Source organism: Pogonomyrmex barbatus, unplaced genomic scaffold (assembly GCF_055798465.1).
Source record: "Pogonomyrmex barbatus isolate J1 unplaced genomic scaffold, ASM5579846v1 scaffold16, whole genome shotgun sequence".
In the NCBI taxonomy this organism is placed as follows: domain Eukaryota; kingdom Metazoa; phylum Arthropoda; class Insecta; order Hymenoptera; family Formicidae; genus Pogonomyrmex; species Pogonomyrmex barbatus.
Genome location: NW_028297112.1, coordinates 209,020 through 222,282, shown reverse-complemented (window position 1 = coordinate 222,282; position 13,263 = coordinate 209,020). Strand labels below are relative to the sequence as shown.

The following is a 13,263-nucleotide window of genomic DNA, read 5'->3' as shown; positions in this document are numbered from 1 at the left end:
CTTCACTTATCGTCCGCACTCGAATTCTCCCTCTCTCTCTCTCCCTCCTCTCTCTCTCTCTCTCTCTCTCTCTCTCTCTCTCTCTCTCTCTCTCTCTCTCTCTCTCTCTCTGTTTCGCCGTATAGTGCGGGCAGATCCCCATTTTAAATGCGGACAGAACGCGGCGGGGATTTTTATCGCGAGCTGGGCGAGCTGACTTTACGTTAATCATACTAAAAATAACAGAGACGCCACCGGAGTGGTTTTCGCCTTGCGTATCCTTGCGCATTAGTATGCGGCATGGGCAGAGATACCGAGCCTCGAAAAATGGGACATTAATCTGTTACATTACCTATGACAGTGAGAAACAGTGCCTTAAGTAGCTCCAAGCTTCGGGCAAACGGTGCTATTTATTACGTAGAAGTGTTCGCTGTTGAAAAATATATAGTAATTCAGAGGCACGCGAGCAAAGAGGAGAAGTTGTCCTATCGTTGCTTTCTTTTAAGATTACTGATGTCATTCGATTACCGCGACCAAAATGACACGACTTCACATTTTCCAGTTGTATAAAGGAATGGCAAAGTTGGCATTTTGGAAAATCTTATCATTTTATTCATCTCGTTAGAATCCGTTATTACGTAAATGAATTTATTATTTCTAAAATATTTGCACCGGATTCCGAAAATAAAGTGACATCAATTATATGTATATTTATATATGTATATTTATATATGATCCATTTAATCTTTCCATCTTCAGTTTTTATTTTTATATACGCATTGTGTATATTATAATCTTTAATAAGAATAAACACATATACACTTAAAGAGGAACAGGAGATGAGTTTATTTATATCGCAAAATCAATTTTCAAGATGATCGAATCTTTGTTGTAGATTTTGTGGAAGTGATGAATTAAAACACTACGAATTAGAACACACCTTTCCTGGAATTTTTACAAATAGATTGCAATAGCTTATTAGACGAAAATTAATTAAATAATTAATTTTTCTCTAAATAAATAGGGAAATACTGAATCGCTTGCATTAAATATTAAATTAAAAACGGTATTTATTTCAAAGTGACTAAGAAAATGCATAGAATATAACTATCTGCAATCTTTTACTCTTCTGAATCTAAATATTGAGTCTAAAGAGATTTATAATTAATTATTTCTTTTTTTTATTCCATTTTTCATATAGTCTCTTCTCTCATTCTCAGTCTGTAGCTCAACTTTATATTCTCGTTTCTTTTTCATCGCTTTTAATATCAAACGTAACTCTTTCATAATTAACAATTTTTTCTAATAAAACTCTATTGTATTGTTATAAAATGCATTTGCATTTCCCATCTCTTTTTCGTTCACCGAAAGATGTTTAAATTGATTTTCCAATGCGTAAAACAATCGTTTATCTTTCACATTTTTTCACAACTTTTGGGCATCTTTTGCCGCTTGTTTTTCTCTCTGCAGTTCATGCCATTTATTCCATTGCCTTGTTTTTTGTTTTTACCACGTGTTACATTACCGCTTATGAGAAATCCGCATGCATTTCTTTGCTTTTATTCACGTGCATTTGTCTAGCTTATCTCGTTACACACGGGTCAGGATATCATAGAGATTCATATCTAATGGACATGGTACTGATAAGTATTTACCATTCAAAGTATATAGAAATACATAAACAGTTGCTATCAATTATTAGAAACGGACAATATTTTAATTAATGATTTTTGCTTTCATCTTTTTCTATTTTCTTTTTCACTTTAATGGATCTGACGAATTTTATTATCTATGGGATGTCTATTGCATTCATCTAGATAGTTGTCTGATTCATCTATACTCTAGTTATATTGATTATTTACTTTTCATTCCTATGTCTCTCTTTTTTTTGCTCATTTTTTTTACTACGATTTTTTTCTCCACGAACGTACTATTGGCAAGAAAATTTTTTTTTAATCGGCACTGCTTTCCACGATAATTTGCCGTTATTTCGCCACAGGTATGTTATGGAAATGTGGACGAGCACCTTTCCATTTGCTAAGTAAAACCAGAGCTAGCAGAGCGCAAAGTGTCCTTTGATCCTAGGTCTTCTCGAGGCCACACGTTCGCCAAATTCAAATGAAGTTGGATAGAAAGAGATCAAATACGGAGATCAATTTTAATGGAAATGTTTTTGAGCAGATAAGCTGTTTCGCACTCTCTTGTTTACGGTCAAAAGCAAATTTGCTCAATCGATTCACATTTGTCTTTAACTAATGAAACATTAAGATCAAGACTCAAGGGACGAAAAAAAGATGAAGATGAGACGGAAATATTTTTTCGAATAATATTTGTTTAGTTTTCATTTGAAGTAAAAATACATGACACAAAATTTTCCCTCGTCTTATATCGCACGTGTTGTTTTCTTAACATTTTATATGTTATACATGCGCGAATTCTTATGTACAGAAATATTGTCAATACGATTATTTACGCTTCGCTTGTAAATGATTGATACGAACGGATGGAATATGTGCGGGATGGTAACTGGTGGCGTAATGCTGCTGCCAGTTGTCGTTATGGAGATAGTTTGTACCAGTCAAGTTTCATGATACCGTTAAGTAAGTTTGCGAAAGCCTTGGTTTCCGCGATGAAAATCGCAGCAACGCGCTTGCATATGCTTAAAACAGATATGCATATAGTGGATGTTTCAGCAATTCGCGTAATCACGCGATCTCATTAGCAATCTTGAAGCACAACGTTTCCCTAAAAGTTTTTTATTACGGTGCACACAGAAATTAATGTTGCTTCTAAAAAATTGTTGATTCTTAATTACAAACGATAAGAAATTGCAAAAGGGATATTAGAAAAAAAAAAAAAGCAGAACATCTTATGCTTTTATATCCAGATTAATATGATTATTTATAACAATTTCTTTATTTAAAAATGTAATTAAAAAATTATAAGGTATACAATATTGCAAATAAAAATTGTAAAATGTATTAACGCCGAATAATATCGCAAAACTTATATCTTATTAATCTTGCTACACTATTTACATCTCGCTTTATTAATAAAATGGGACTTAGATCGACACGAATTAACGCCGGTGCAAAAATGTAAACTTCGAAAGATACGTCATACAAAGCGATACTTTTCGCCTGTAATTAACACCGCTGTGTCGATGTTAAGTGGAGCAGTAAGTCAGGGAGCTGGTTCTGAGCTATGCGAACCCTTCCTGCGGCTTCTCCTCGTTAAAGGCGACGAAGACACTCCGAGCTAAATCGGAGAACCATTTCACCCCTTCTTCTCCCGCCGCCCGACCGTCTTTCACCCTCTGTCCCATCTTCGCCGCGCGTTTTCGGTCCTCATTCAGGCGACTGTTTGACATCTGAGAGACCCGGGACACCGGCGCCGAATATCAGTCGAATTACCCGTCGTAAATCGAATTGCCAGCTACCTTCCAGCTAGCGTTCCGGTTAAGTCCCGAGTCTTAAGCTCGTGTATTAACGCTTGCTGAATTCCCGCCCTCTGAAACGGAGATCACAGCTCATTACGTGTCCAGGTACATAGTCCAGATGCTGGAGAGCAAACAATCCGCGTGCCTGATTTCGACTCGAATAACAATAATACTCTTTACGCGAAGCATTATGTGACTTTCTTATTTTCTGCCTTTTCCTCAAGATGTTAATATCGAATAAAATTGAACGTCGCGACGCTTGGCGATCGTCGAGCGAAGCCTGTTGACAACTGTTAGTGAGATCCTTTTGAGGATCGCTTTCTTAGGCATTTCGGTGGACGAAAACGAAACGAATTTGGAATCACATCTGAATAATTCGCGCGATCTGGAAGGAAGGAAGGCCATCAGCCGGATTAAAGGCAGGACCAATAAAGTAGAAAACGCTACAAAACCGCCAGTATGAAAACCGGTACAGGGCCGCGCGCTTGCCGTGATAAATCGATTTCGTGTGAAACGAACCGTGAAAAATGGCGGGCAGTCGCACGTGGAAAATGTGTTTCGGCTGATAGCGCTTTCGACGCACTCCCCCCCCCCCTCTCTCTCTCTCTCTAACCTCCGACTATCCGTCTCTCTTCGGCCGCAAGCCTTGTTGGCGCCGGTTAATGCAGTTGACCCTATGCAACCGTAAATTTAATCCCGCTGACTGCTGGACACCAGTTAGGCTGGCTAAACGATCTCTTAAGGGTCATCGAAAAGGGCTAATGTAGCGTTAAATAATTTATAAAAAGTAGGTCGAAGAATCTTCCTCAGGTAGATCAAGTTTCAGTAAAAGTTGCCCGCGCACTTCTGAACGCAACTCTCTTTTTCCACGTTAATTTTTTTTCGCCTTCCTCCTTTCTCGGCTGGAGTTCTAACGAGGAAATTCATATCAACTCCAAAAACAGCTTGGAACGTGAAGAAGATAAGCTATTTGTGATGCCGAGCAACATTTGGTTATTAATCCAGTTAACATCTCATTAGGCAGCAAACGGAAGTTTTTAAAACGGAATTTTTTATGAGACGTCAAAAATGGTCAGAGATTGATTCGTTGAGATTATTATCATTAATTATTACTTCAACTTGAAAATATCTCAAAGTATTATAACAATAATTGTATACAGAAATCAATGTCATCATGAAATCAAAAGAAAATAGAATGATAATAGAATTTAAATTATAATAACGTGATATTTTTATTTTTCTAATCCGATGAGATCCAAATCAAATAAAAATATTTAACAACGATAAAAGAAATCTGCAAATTAAGATCAACGATTATAAAATAAAAGGTAAAGGATTTAAAAAGCAGTTAGAATCGTTGTTGTTGTTTCACACGATATAGAACGAGGTCAGGAGAGCCTCAAGATTGACGATGCGAAGGCATTAAGGAAGGGCAAGGTCAACGATAATGTTCTTATCGCGCTTGTGAAACAGCTGCTTGCTTATCGTGGCTCGCAGGTAACCTCCGTAACGTTAAACGTTTATGCGCATTGCGTTCAGCCAGATAATCTGATCGAGCAAATAATCCTACCATCCAGCACAGTTTCACAAGTGTCTCGGACGTGTCTCTACGCCAGTATTCGGTATAGCTTTTTTTTAATTTTACCTTGGTTAGAATTGCGCGCTTTTCTCGAGTTTACTTTAAAAAGCGTCCTCGTAAAAAGCTCGTGGTAAACTTTAAAATTGATAAAAACGTAAAAAAGAGAGTCTTCAAAACGAGGAGGCCAAAGAGAAGTGGCACTACGCCACTATCCCGATAATTCACAGCTTTCAATCATTTTATCATTTTCAACTGTTTTTAATCGTTTGAAATTTCAAGTGATATTACCGTCCGGTAATATTTTTCAAATGAGGATAATTGCCCTTTAACTCGAGAGCATTGATCTGAAATTTGTCACATGAGATCATATATGTACATGTATTTTACAGAACGTTCCATGTGAATGATGTTACCTTGAGGAGGAAATGTGAATCATTTCACAAAGAAAATAAATTTTTCGCTGTTCGAAAACTGAAAAATTAGTAGTCTTAGGTCTTTTTCTCTCTCCAGGTGCACACGATCCTTCTGTCACGATTCTGTTACGTTCGTGAAACGCACGTTATACAGCGGGAAATAAAAGTAATTTAAAAATCCGCAATTTATTTCCCTTTAATATAAAATTTTCCTAAGGTTAGAGAAAAATTTTCATAATTGATAAGCGTACGCTTTTCAGCCTTCGTTCCTCCCTCTTCCTCCCTCTTCCTCCCTCTTCCTCCCTCTCGCGCGGGTAATTTGACGGGGAAGCAGCGTGTAGTGGTGGTAGCTACACGACTGGAAACATCGAGGCGAAATTTCATGCGCCGCGCACCAGCCGAGCGAGCCCGCGCGTCCAACTATTCTTTATTAAAGAACATACCGATCCACGGGAGGCTTCGAGGCCTCCCGCATGATGAATGTAAGGTCGAGCTCTCGTAACCTAACCCTCGTTCTCGCGACCTAGCCTGGCCTACCCTTCGCAAAGGACGTTACCTTTAACTCTGTTTAACTTCCACCTGAATTAGCTTTCATCTACCTTGCGGGTCGTTCCACACATTGTTCTCTGCAATCTAACTCAACGTCGTTTACATTTCGCAGTGGCCCGTGGCTAATGTTTAAACCCTTCAACCGCTCACCGCGGATCACTTTGCTTGGTAAAATATCTATTACCTGTAAAAATTTCCCACTACGGAACGCGTATTGTTGTATATCCCGCGAGTCGAAATGAAATGAAATTTTGTGAAAATTACGACTCTGTGATTCCTCGACGTCATTTCTTCCTTGCTTATATAACACAGTTTAATGAATGTAATTGCGCATTTATTCTTGTACCTAATGTCGTTAATTAAAATTCTATTAAAGTGGAAACATTTCTTCGGATCGGAGATCGAAAAATAAAAAGATATTAAAAAATGGCAATCTTTCAATCTCTTCTTTTACATCTTATAAAGAAAATAGAAATTATTGCTGTACTTTCGCAGAAAGAAAATAGAAATTATTGCTGTACTTTTAAGGAAGAATAATTTTTAAGTCAGTTGGAAAACACAGAATGTATGAAAAAAGCTGTAAAGTCATTCCAAAAATTTTTTCTTTTTATCGTGACCTATGTCCATCTATTAACCAACATGACATTATCATTATTTTTATGATTAAACTCACCGATTGGACTCAGAAATATATCTTTACTACTCTTTTTGTTCCACTAAAGATAATTTAAATTTGAGTCGAAACGTTTGATTTTTTTTTATTAATAAACGTACAGTTACAATTAAACATAAAATTGCGCACTGTTTACAGCGCTGATTCTCATTAGCCATATTATTGTCCATTTTTGTCATTCCAAAAGGTTTATTTATTTTACATCTTGCAATTAATTATCAAGTTTGTCGATGCATAGATGCGGAGATGCAAAGCAATGTCTTGCGCTGAAAGGATCTCGCTTTCATTGATGGAATTTGACATCGCGTGTAAAAGATAATTTGTGAAAGAAAAAAACGAATGTAGAACGTCGAACGGCCGGCTCCGGTCGGCGGCCTTAGTGCTAGCAAAGCCCGAGCTTGTCTACGCAATAAGGATCCGAAGCATTACAGACAACCTAGGTCGGTCCCTTCTCACCCTCAGACGGAATGTTTTGCATTTTAAGAAGGTGTCGGATATCCTTTGCGTTATCCGAAGACAAGCCTCCCCCGTTGCCGCCTCGCGCTCGTCGCCGAAGCAGGGCAGGAGGGAAAGAAGGGAAAAAGGGTATAGAGAGAGAGAGAGAGAGAGAGAGAGAGAGAGAGAGAGAGAGAGAGACACGAGAGGCACAAGAGCGATCCCTCCCTTGAAATCCGTAGTAATTCACGATCCTGTATTACGTGGCAAAAAGAACACCCCCGGCGAGACGACCGATGCTAGCGAGGTCGCTTTACAGTGAACGAACGGAGAATCCGCACAAGCGTGTTTAGCAATGAAGTTCAGTGTTACATTTAACAACATTTATTTTAGATTTTACACACGTTATTTTTATCATTGTAAATTATATATCGAAAATTTATTCTAATCTTATTCTAATCCATGTATTTTGCATATTTTATGAACAAAAAAAAACAAGTTTGACATTAAAGGTATAGTTTTTTCTTTTTTTGCTGTTTAATTACTGAATTATAAGAAATGTAAATCTTGAAATATTTCTTTAATTATTCTTGCTTACAATGTTGAATTTCTTATATTTCTAATGATTTATAAATCGTAGTCGTGGATGGATTGAAAATAATAAATGTTGCAAAAATATATATCTCCCGAAATAAGAAACTTTCAAGACTTTCGATACATTCGATACTTTCGATGTATTTTAGATTTATGAGACTTTCGTGTCAAATCAATTTGACACTAAAACAATTTGAGATTCTCATATATTCGAATATATTCTATATGTATTTTGAGTCCCCTATTACATTAAAACCGAATAATATTCTACGAGCATGAAATTAATGAATCCGTGTCAATGAAAATTCGGAAGAGTCGCCGCGAATGAATGAAAAAGTTGGAAAACAGTCGCCGGAAACGGATTGGTCGGACTCTCGTGTGGTCATTTTCTAGAAGACTCGAAGGACAATCGCATTTAATCGAGTCGCCGTTTACTGAGGCTCTTGCTTAAAGGAGATCCCAGATGAAACGAGAGCAAACTCGATCGTAGATTCAGTATCCAGGAGCCGACAAACCCTGTTTCTCTTTCCCTTTTCTAAGAGAAACTCTCTTAAAAAAACTTTCTCTCCTCTGTAGGATACATTTCTCAAGCAGTTTTTTAACGGATTAATTTTATTGCATAATTAAAATTAATTGTTAATTTATGAGGAGATTTGCGGTATAAATCACGGAAAATTGTCGAGTTCAAAGAAAAAGATTACAAGACAACTTTTATTTCGTAAAGATGCTCGAAAGATTTGTGATCGCCGAAAAAATAATAAATTCATAAATTAGCTTCATAAATTAAAAGATAGATATGTGTACAAAGAAAAATACACAGAGATTTTGACTTTTTGATAATTAAATTATATATAATTTCGTAAGTACAATTTAATTATAAAATTGAACTATTTATCGTACACAAAAATTTTTATTTTATAAATTAAGATTTTAATTTTTATTTTTAAAATTTTTATTTTAAAATTTTTATTTTATAAATTAAGATTTTAATTATTTTTTACTTCAGGAAAGAAAATATTTAATTCTCTGTGGAATTTGTAGAGTTCATTTTTCCACGATTGTTCAACGAATAATGATATTATTTAAATTCTGAAATCATTTACGTGATTTTGATCATTTTTTTAATTCAACATGCGTCAAATTTTTTAAGCACGATTTCAAATTGATATTTTTTAATATTGATCTCTTCCTTAAGGATGACATGTGTAAACAGAAACGTTTGTGAAAGATAGTCATTTACCCTTGTTTATACTTTTACTGCTTGCAACCACCAGCCATTTGTAACTAGCTTATTTTGCGTGATATTTTCCTCGCGAACATTGCGATACTCTGCAAGAGAAGATGGGTTAGGTATATTCTTAGGAGGTTTAAGTTAAATTGAAGCGCTCTTACCTCGAGGAAATGTTATCACCAGCGCCGACAACAACGCCAAGGGCTGTTCATCGAAATGGGATTACTTTTTTATTAAAGGGCCGCGTGATACGCATTTAGGATTCACGACATATAGCAAAAATTAAGCCCAGCCTTTTTCATGTTACGTTTATATAAAACTTTAAAAAGGCTTTTCTCTCTCTCTCTCTCTCTCTCTCTCTCTCTCTCTCTCAATCTACAAAAATGTAATATTTTATTCTCACGTCCATATTTCAACTGTAAAAAATTTATTTTCTCAGTTATATTTATGAGATATTGAAAATGTAGTGAATCTAATCTCAACATATTAATTTAAATTATAAAAAATAATTTGCAAACCCTAACATTTTTTAGTGTAATTAGGATAATTGAATAAATGGAAAAATTTCTTTTTATAACAGAAGATGATAAAAGAACCAAAAGGCAAATTGTAGGCAATTGTAAGTAAACATTTATATCGATATACATTATGCAATTATTTCTGTAATAATTTTCTATTCATTTTGTTTCCGTAATGATCATAAACGTCTTTTTTATGAATGAATAACTTGTTAGCGGAGCTATAGTTAAGGTCACGTGTCATGCTTTGGCAACGTTCTGTTTTCTTCACTGGTCTTTACCTAACTATCCTATTATTACCAATACAGATATCTAAGTAATAATGCCGTCTAAAAATTGTAATTGGGGAAAGAAGGATCCTTTTTATACGGAGACGTATTCGTTCCTCCACCAATTTCGATTGGAGGCTGACAGAGCGGGGTGACTTGGGGCGAATGACTTCCTATTCTGAGTGAAGAATATAATACGTCCAGTTATATTCGAAAAAGCGAGTTCTGGCGAAAAAGAGTTCGACATCGTCTCTTGGACTCACCTCTTCGCGCCGCGGTTTCACAGCGATTTTCGACTACCGAGTCGAGGCACGAGATTTATAGACGCGTGAAAGGGATATCGATCGTAGGTCCATCGTGTATTGTTAGTAATTGGAACATTTATGAGCCAATCAATCAGTTCTTCTGTTGTTGCAGTTCCCCCTATGCTCTGGATACCGCACCAATTGGTCGGCGCGCCCTTGGGTTACTCCGTTTCGCTGGAATGTTATACCGAGGCTCATCCGACTTCTTTGAATTACTGGGCGAGGGAGGACGGCCTAATGATTCACGAGAGCAGTAAATACAAGACTACGTCGTTACCCGACAGACCATCCTACAAAACTCACATGACGCTCACGATATTCGATATACAGGTGAGTGGAGGAGGTTCCCTTGTGCATCTCGCCGACGATCAACAATTTTGCTCGGCTTTCGATTAATATACGATTAAAAATATCCAAATAATTTTCAAATAATCCCCGATACATTTGTAATTTTATAAACGATTTGTAGAGAAAAGAAAAAAAATTTTTTTCTCTTATCGAATAAAAATTATTGGTTGTACAAACGGTATAGTAATGCCGTAAAAAAATTTATCTCTTCCAATACATTACGCAAAAATTGAGCGGCGTAAATTTTCCTGCATGTTTAATGAATTAGAATTGCACGATAATTGTAGCGGAACGCAACGTAATTGCTGTTAAAAAAGCGCGTGGCTTAATTATGTACACCGCGTTAAAATTCACGATTGGGTAATAGCGCCATATCGTAAATCACGATCGTTGCACGCTGGTGATCAACGCGACAGACGATGAGCGTAATAAAGCACTCGTCTGGAGTATATGTATATACAATAAAAGTGCATAAAATATATACGGCGCTGGAGATATATCAGAATATTTTATCACTACTCAATAATAACGATAATAAAATTCCAACGCGATGCAACGATATCCATCGATTAACGTTTAAAGAAAATATATATATTTCGTATACGCGCGTGATTCTATTTTCTTATTAATTATAAAAAAATAAAATGCATCCTCCTTGATGAAAGTTATGATTTGAAGAGCGTGGAAAAAATGAAGAGCGTTTCAATTTTAAATTCCAAATATTACGATGAAGAAATATCTGATTTCTGATGATTACTCTCCATTAAAATTTCTATGCATTTTAGAGGGTAACCTATTCTCGGGACGGTTTGCTTTCAGAAAGAAGACTACGGTAGCTACAAGTGCATCGCCAAGAACCCACGCGGGGAAACCGACGGGACGATTCGTCTGTACAGTAAGTGTCTCGTTTTGCCCTCACGCCATGCCCCCGAGCCATCCCTCGGTAGCGTTTACTAAGGTAATGACGGTTCGCGAGCTGTTTGGCGCGTTTACGTCGTGCTGTCATTCCCCCGGTTGTTTACGAAGTCGACGAAGACGGTTGGCTCTCAACGAACTACGTAATTTCTACGGCACACCCGGCTGACGGATACCGTGGTTTCTTCGGGCAACGTGCGCGTCTCGGCGCGCAGCACCGAGGTTTGACACGGTTAAATTCCATGGCGAACGCGGCGCGATCTTCCTCCTAAGACAAATATACCCACGTTAATTACCTCTGCCTAATATTTGCCGACAGGTCGCGATTCGCAGTGGCACTTTCCCCGAATTAAATCGCAACATTAGTTGGCTACAGTTTAACGCGGCTGTGCAAATACAAAAAGCAGTCCTTTTATATATATGTGTGTGTATGTGCGCGCGTGGTGTGTGCGTGCGCGCGCGCGCGTGTGTGTGTGTGTGTGTGTGTGTGTGTACAGCATCGCTTGGATTTCATCTCTCGATATATTATTTCCCCATTCTGAAACGTGACGTACGCGAATTATTTCTTTTTCTCATTCTTTTTCTTTCTTTTTTTCTTTTTGCGATTCGTTAGTCCTCGCGTGCGTTATACGTTGTAACTTCGTCGTGCGGCGAAGTAAGGGAATAAAATGCATACAATCAACGATTTCATCTGCGGCTTACGACAGATGATAAAGCCGCTAGATATGGATGAAATATGAGGACGAAGTACGCGCGTACGTACCTTCATGAAAGGGAGTATGAATCGGGACATGTAGAGAGCAAATAGAATCGACGGCGCTTACGAAAACGAATGCGGGAAGATCGGTCCATTAGTATGGATCGGTTTTTCGCATTAGCAATATTCAAATGAAGCGAACATTTGGCATAAAAGACTACCGAGACTACCTAAGAGAGAAGGTGGTGAAATGTAAACTCGCCCGGTTCGATAAAAAACAAAGGATGAAAATGATTGTCCGGTATATGGAATATTTTTCTTTTCCCCCGTCAATCTCCACGCGTAAAAATATTTAACAAACTAAATTTCTTTAGTTTGTTGTCTAGAATATCTAGATTATTTACGTAAGAAAAGTTATGCGAGTTATCGATATTTTCAAAAACTTGCGTCGTTTTTGCGCAGGCGAGATATTTTTCAATTAATTTATACGTATTATTCTTTTAACCGACATTTTTTCTTATCATAATATAATAATAATAATAATAATAATAATAATAATAATAATATTAAATTAACTTAATGATAATATTAAAATTTTAATTGATTACTCTTAAACTGCATACATGAGTTGTGTGAAAACGAATGATCGTAAAATTTGTATGGATATTATTCACATTGCGACGCAAGTATATTAAAAAATTTTTGAAAGTGTCTCTTTCCAGATAAACAGTGCCTTTTGCAGAATAAAAAATTTCTTTTTTTCTATTGAAAAATTAACCGCGATATATCACGATAGTAATTTATTGAGAAAAGCATTTTCACGATCCTATATTCCGACCGGATGATTCGTTGAACTATTGGCGTGGAGCTAATACTGAATTATTGGTATCCCCGAAAGGGATGCGGGATTAACCGCGCGCTAAGAGTCATGCCTCACAATCAAATGTGTTGCCGAGTTGTGTACGAAGCTCGTTACATATTCTGTGATCTAAGATGTGTAATTATTGCGAATTGCTTAAGGGTAGCGAGATTAACATGTAACTGCGATTGCCTGATACTCATAAATAATTGCCATGCATTTCTCATCTTTACGTCGATGTATATTATAATGTGATGAAATTAGAAAAGCTAGCTTAGAATGAAAAGAATTTGAGTATCTTCAACGGTGAAATGTTTAATGAATTAACGTTCCTGAAAGTTGTATAAATTAAATCTCTGACGAAGATTAACATTCTCATTTTGCGCGAAAAAATAAACAAGAAATGGGAAAAGGCGCGCGCGCGCGTTCCTTTCTGTCCATTTAAAATTGTCGATTTGGA

General features: G+C 36.8%; 1 protein-coding gene across 2 annotated transcripts in view; it reads left to right on the top strand.

The window, feature by feature from the left end:
* The window catches only part of LOC105426143 (lachesin), a 167,244-nt gene that overhangs the window by 130,610 nt on the left and 23,371 nt on the right, over window positions 1–13,263 (top strand). For both annotated transcript variants that reach the window (XM_011637233.2, XM_025218032.2), the window contains 2 exons: window positions 10,097–10,314; window positions 11,152–11,227. In XM_011637233.2, coding sequence (XP_011635535.1) covers window positions 10,097–10,314; window positions 11,152–11,227 — 294 coding nt within the window. The remainder of the gene's footprint in view (window positions 1–10,096; window positions 10,315–11,151; window positions 11,228–13,263) is intronic.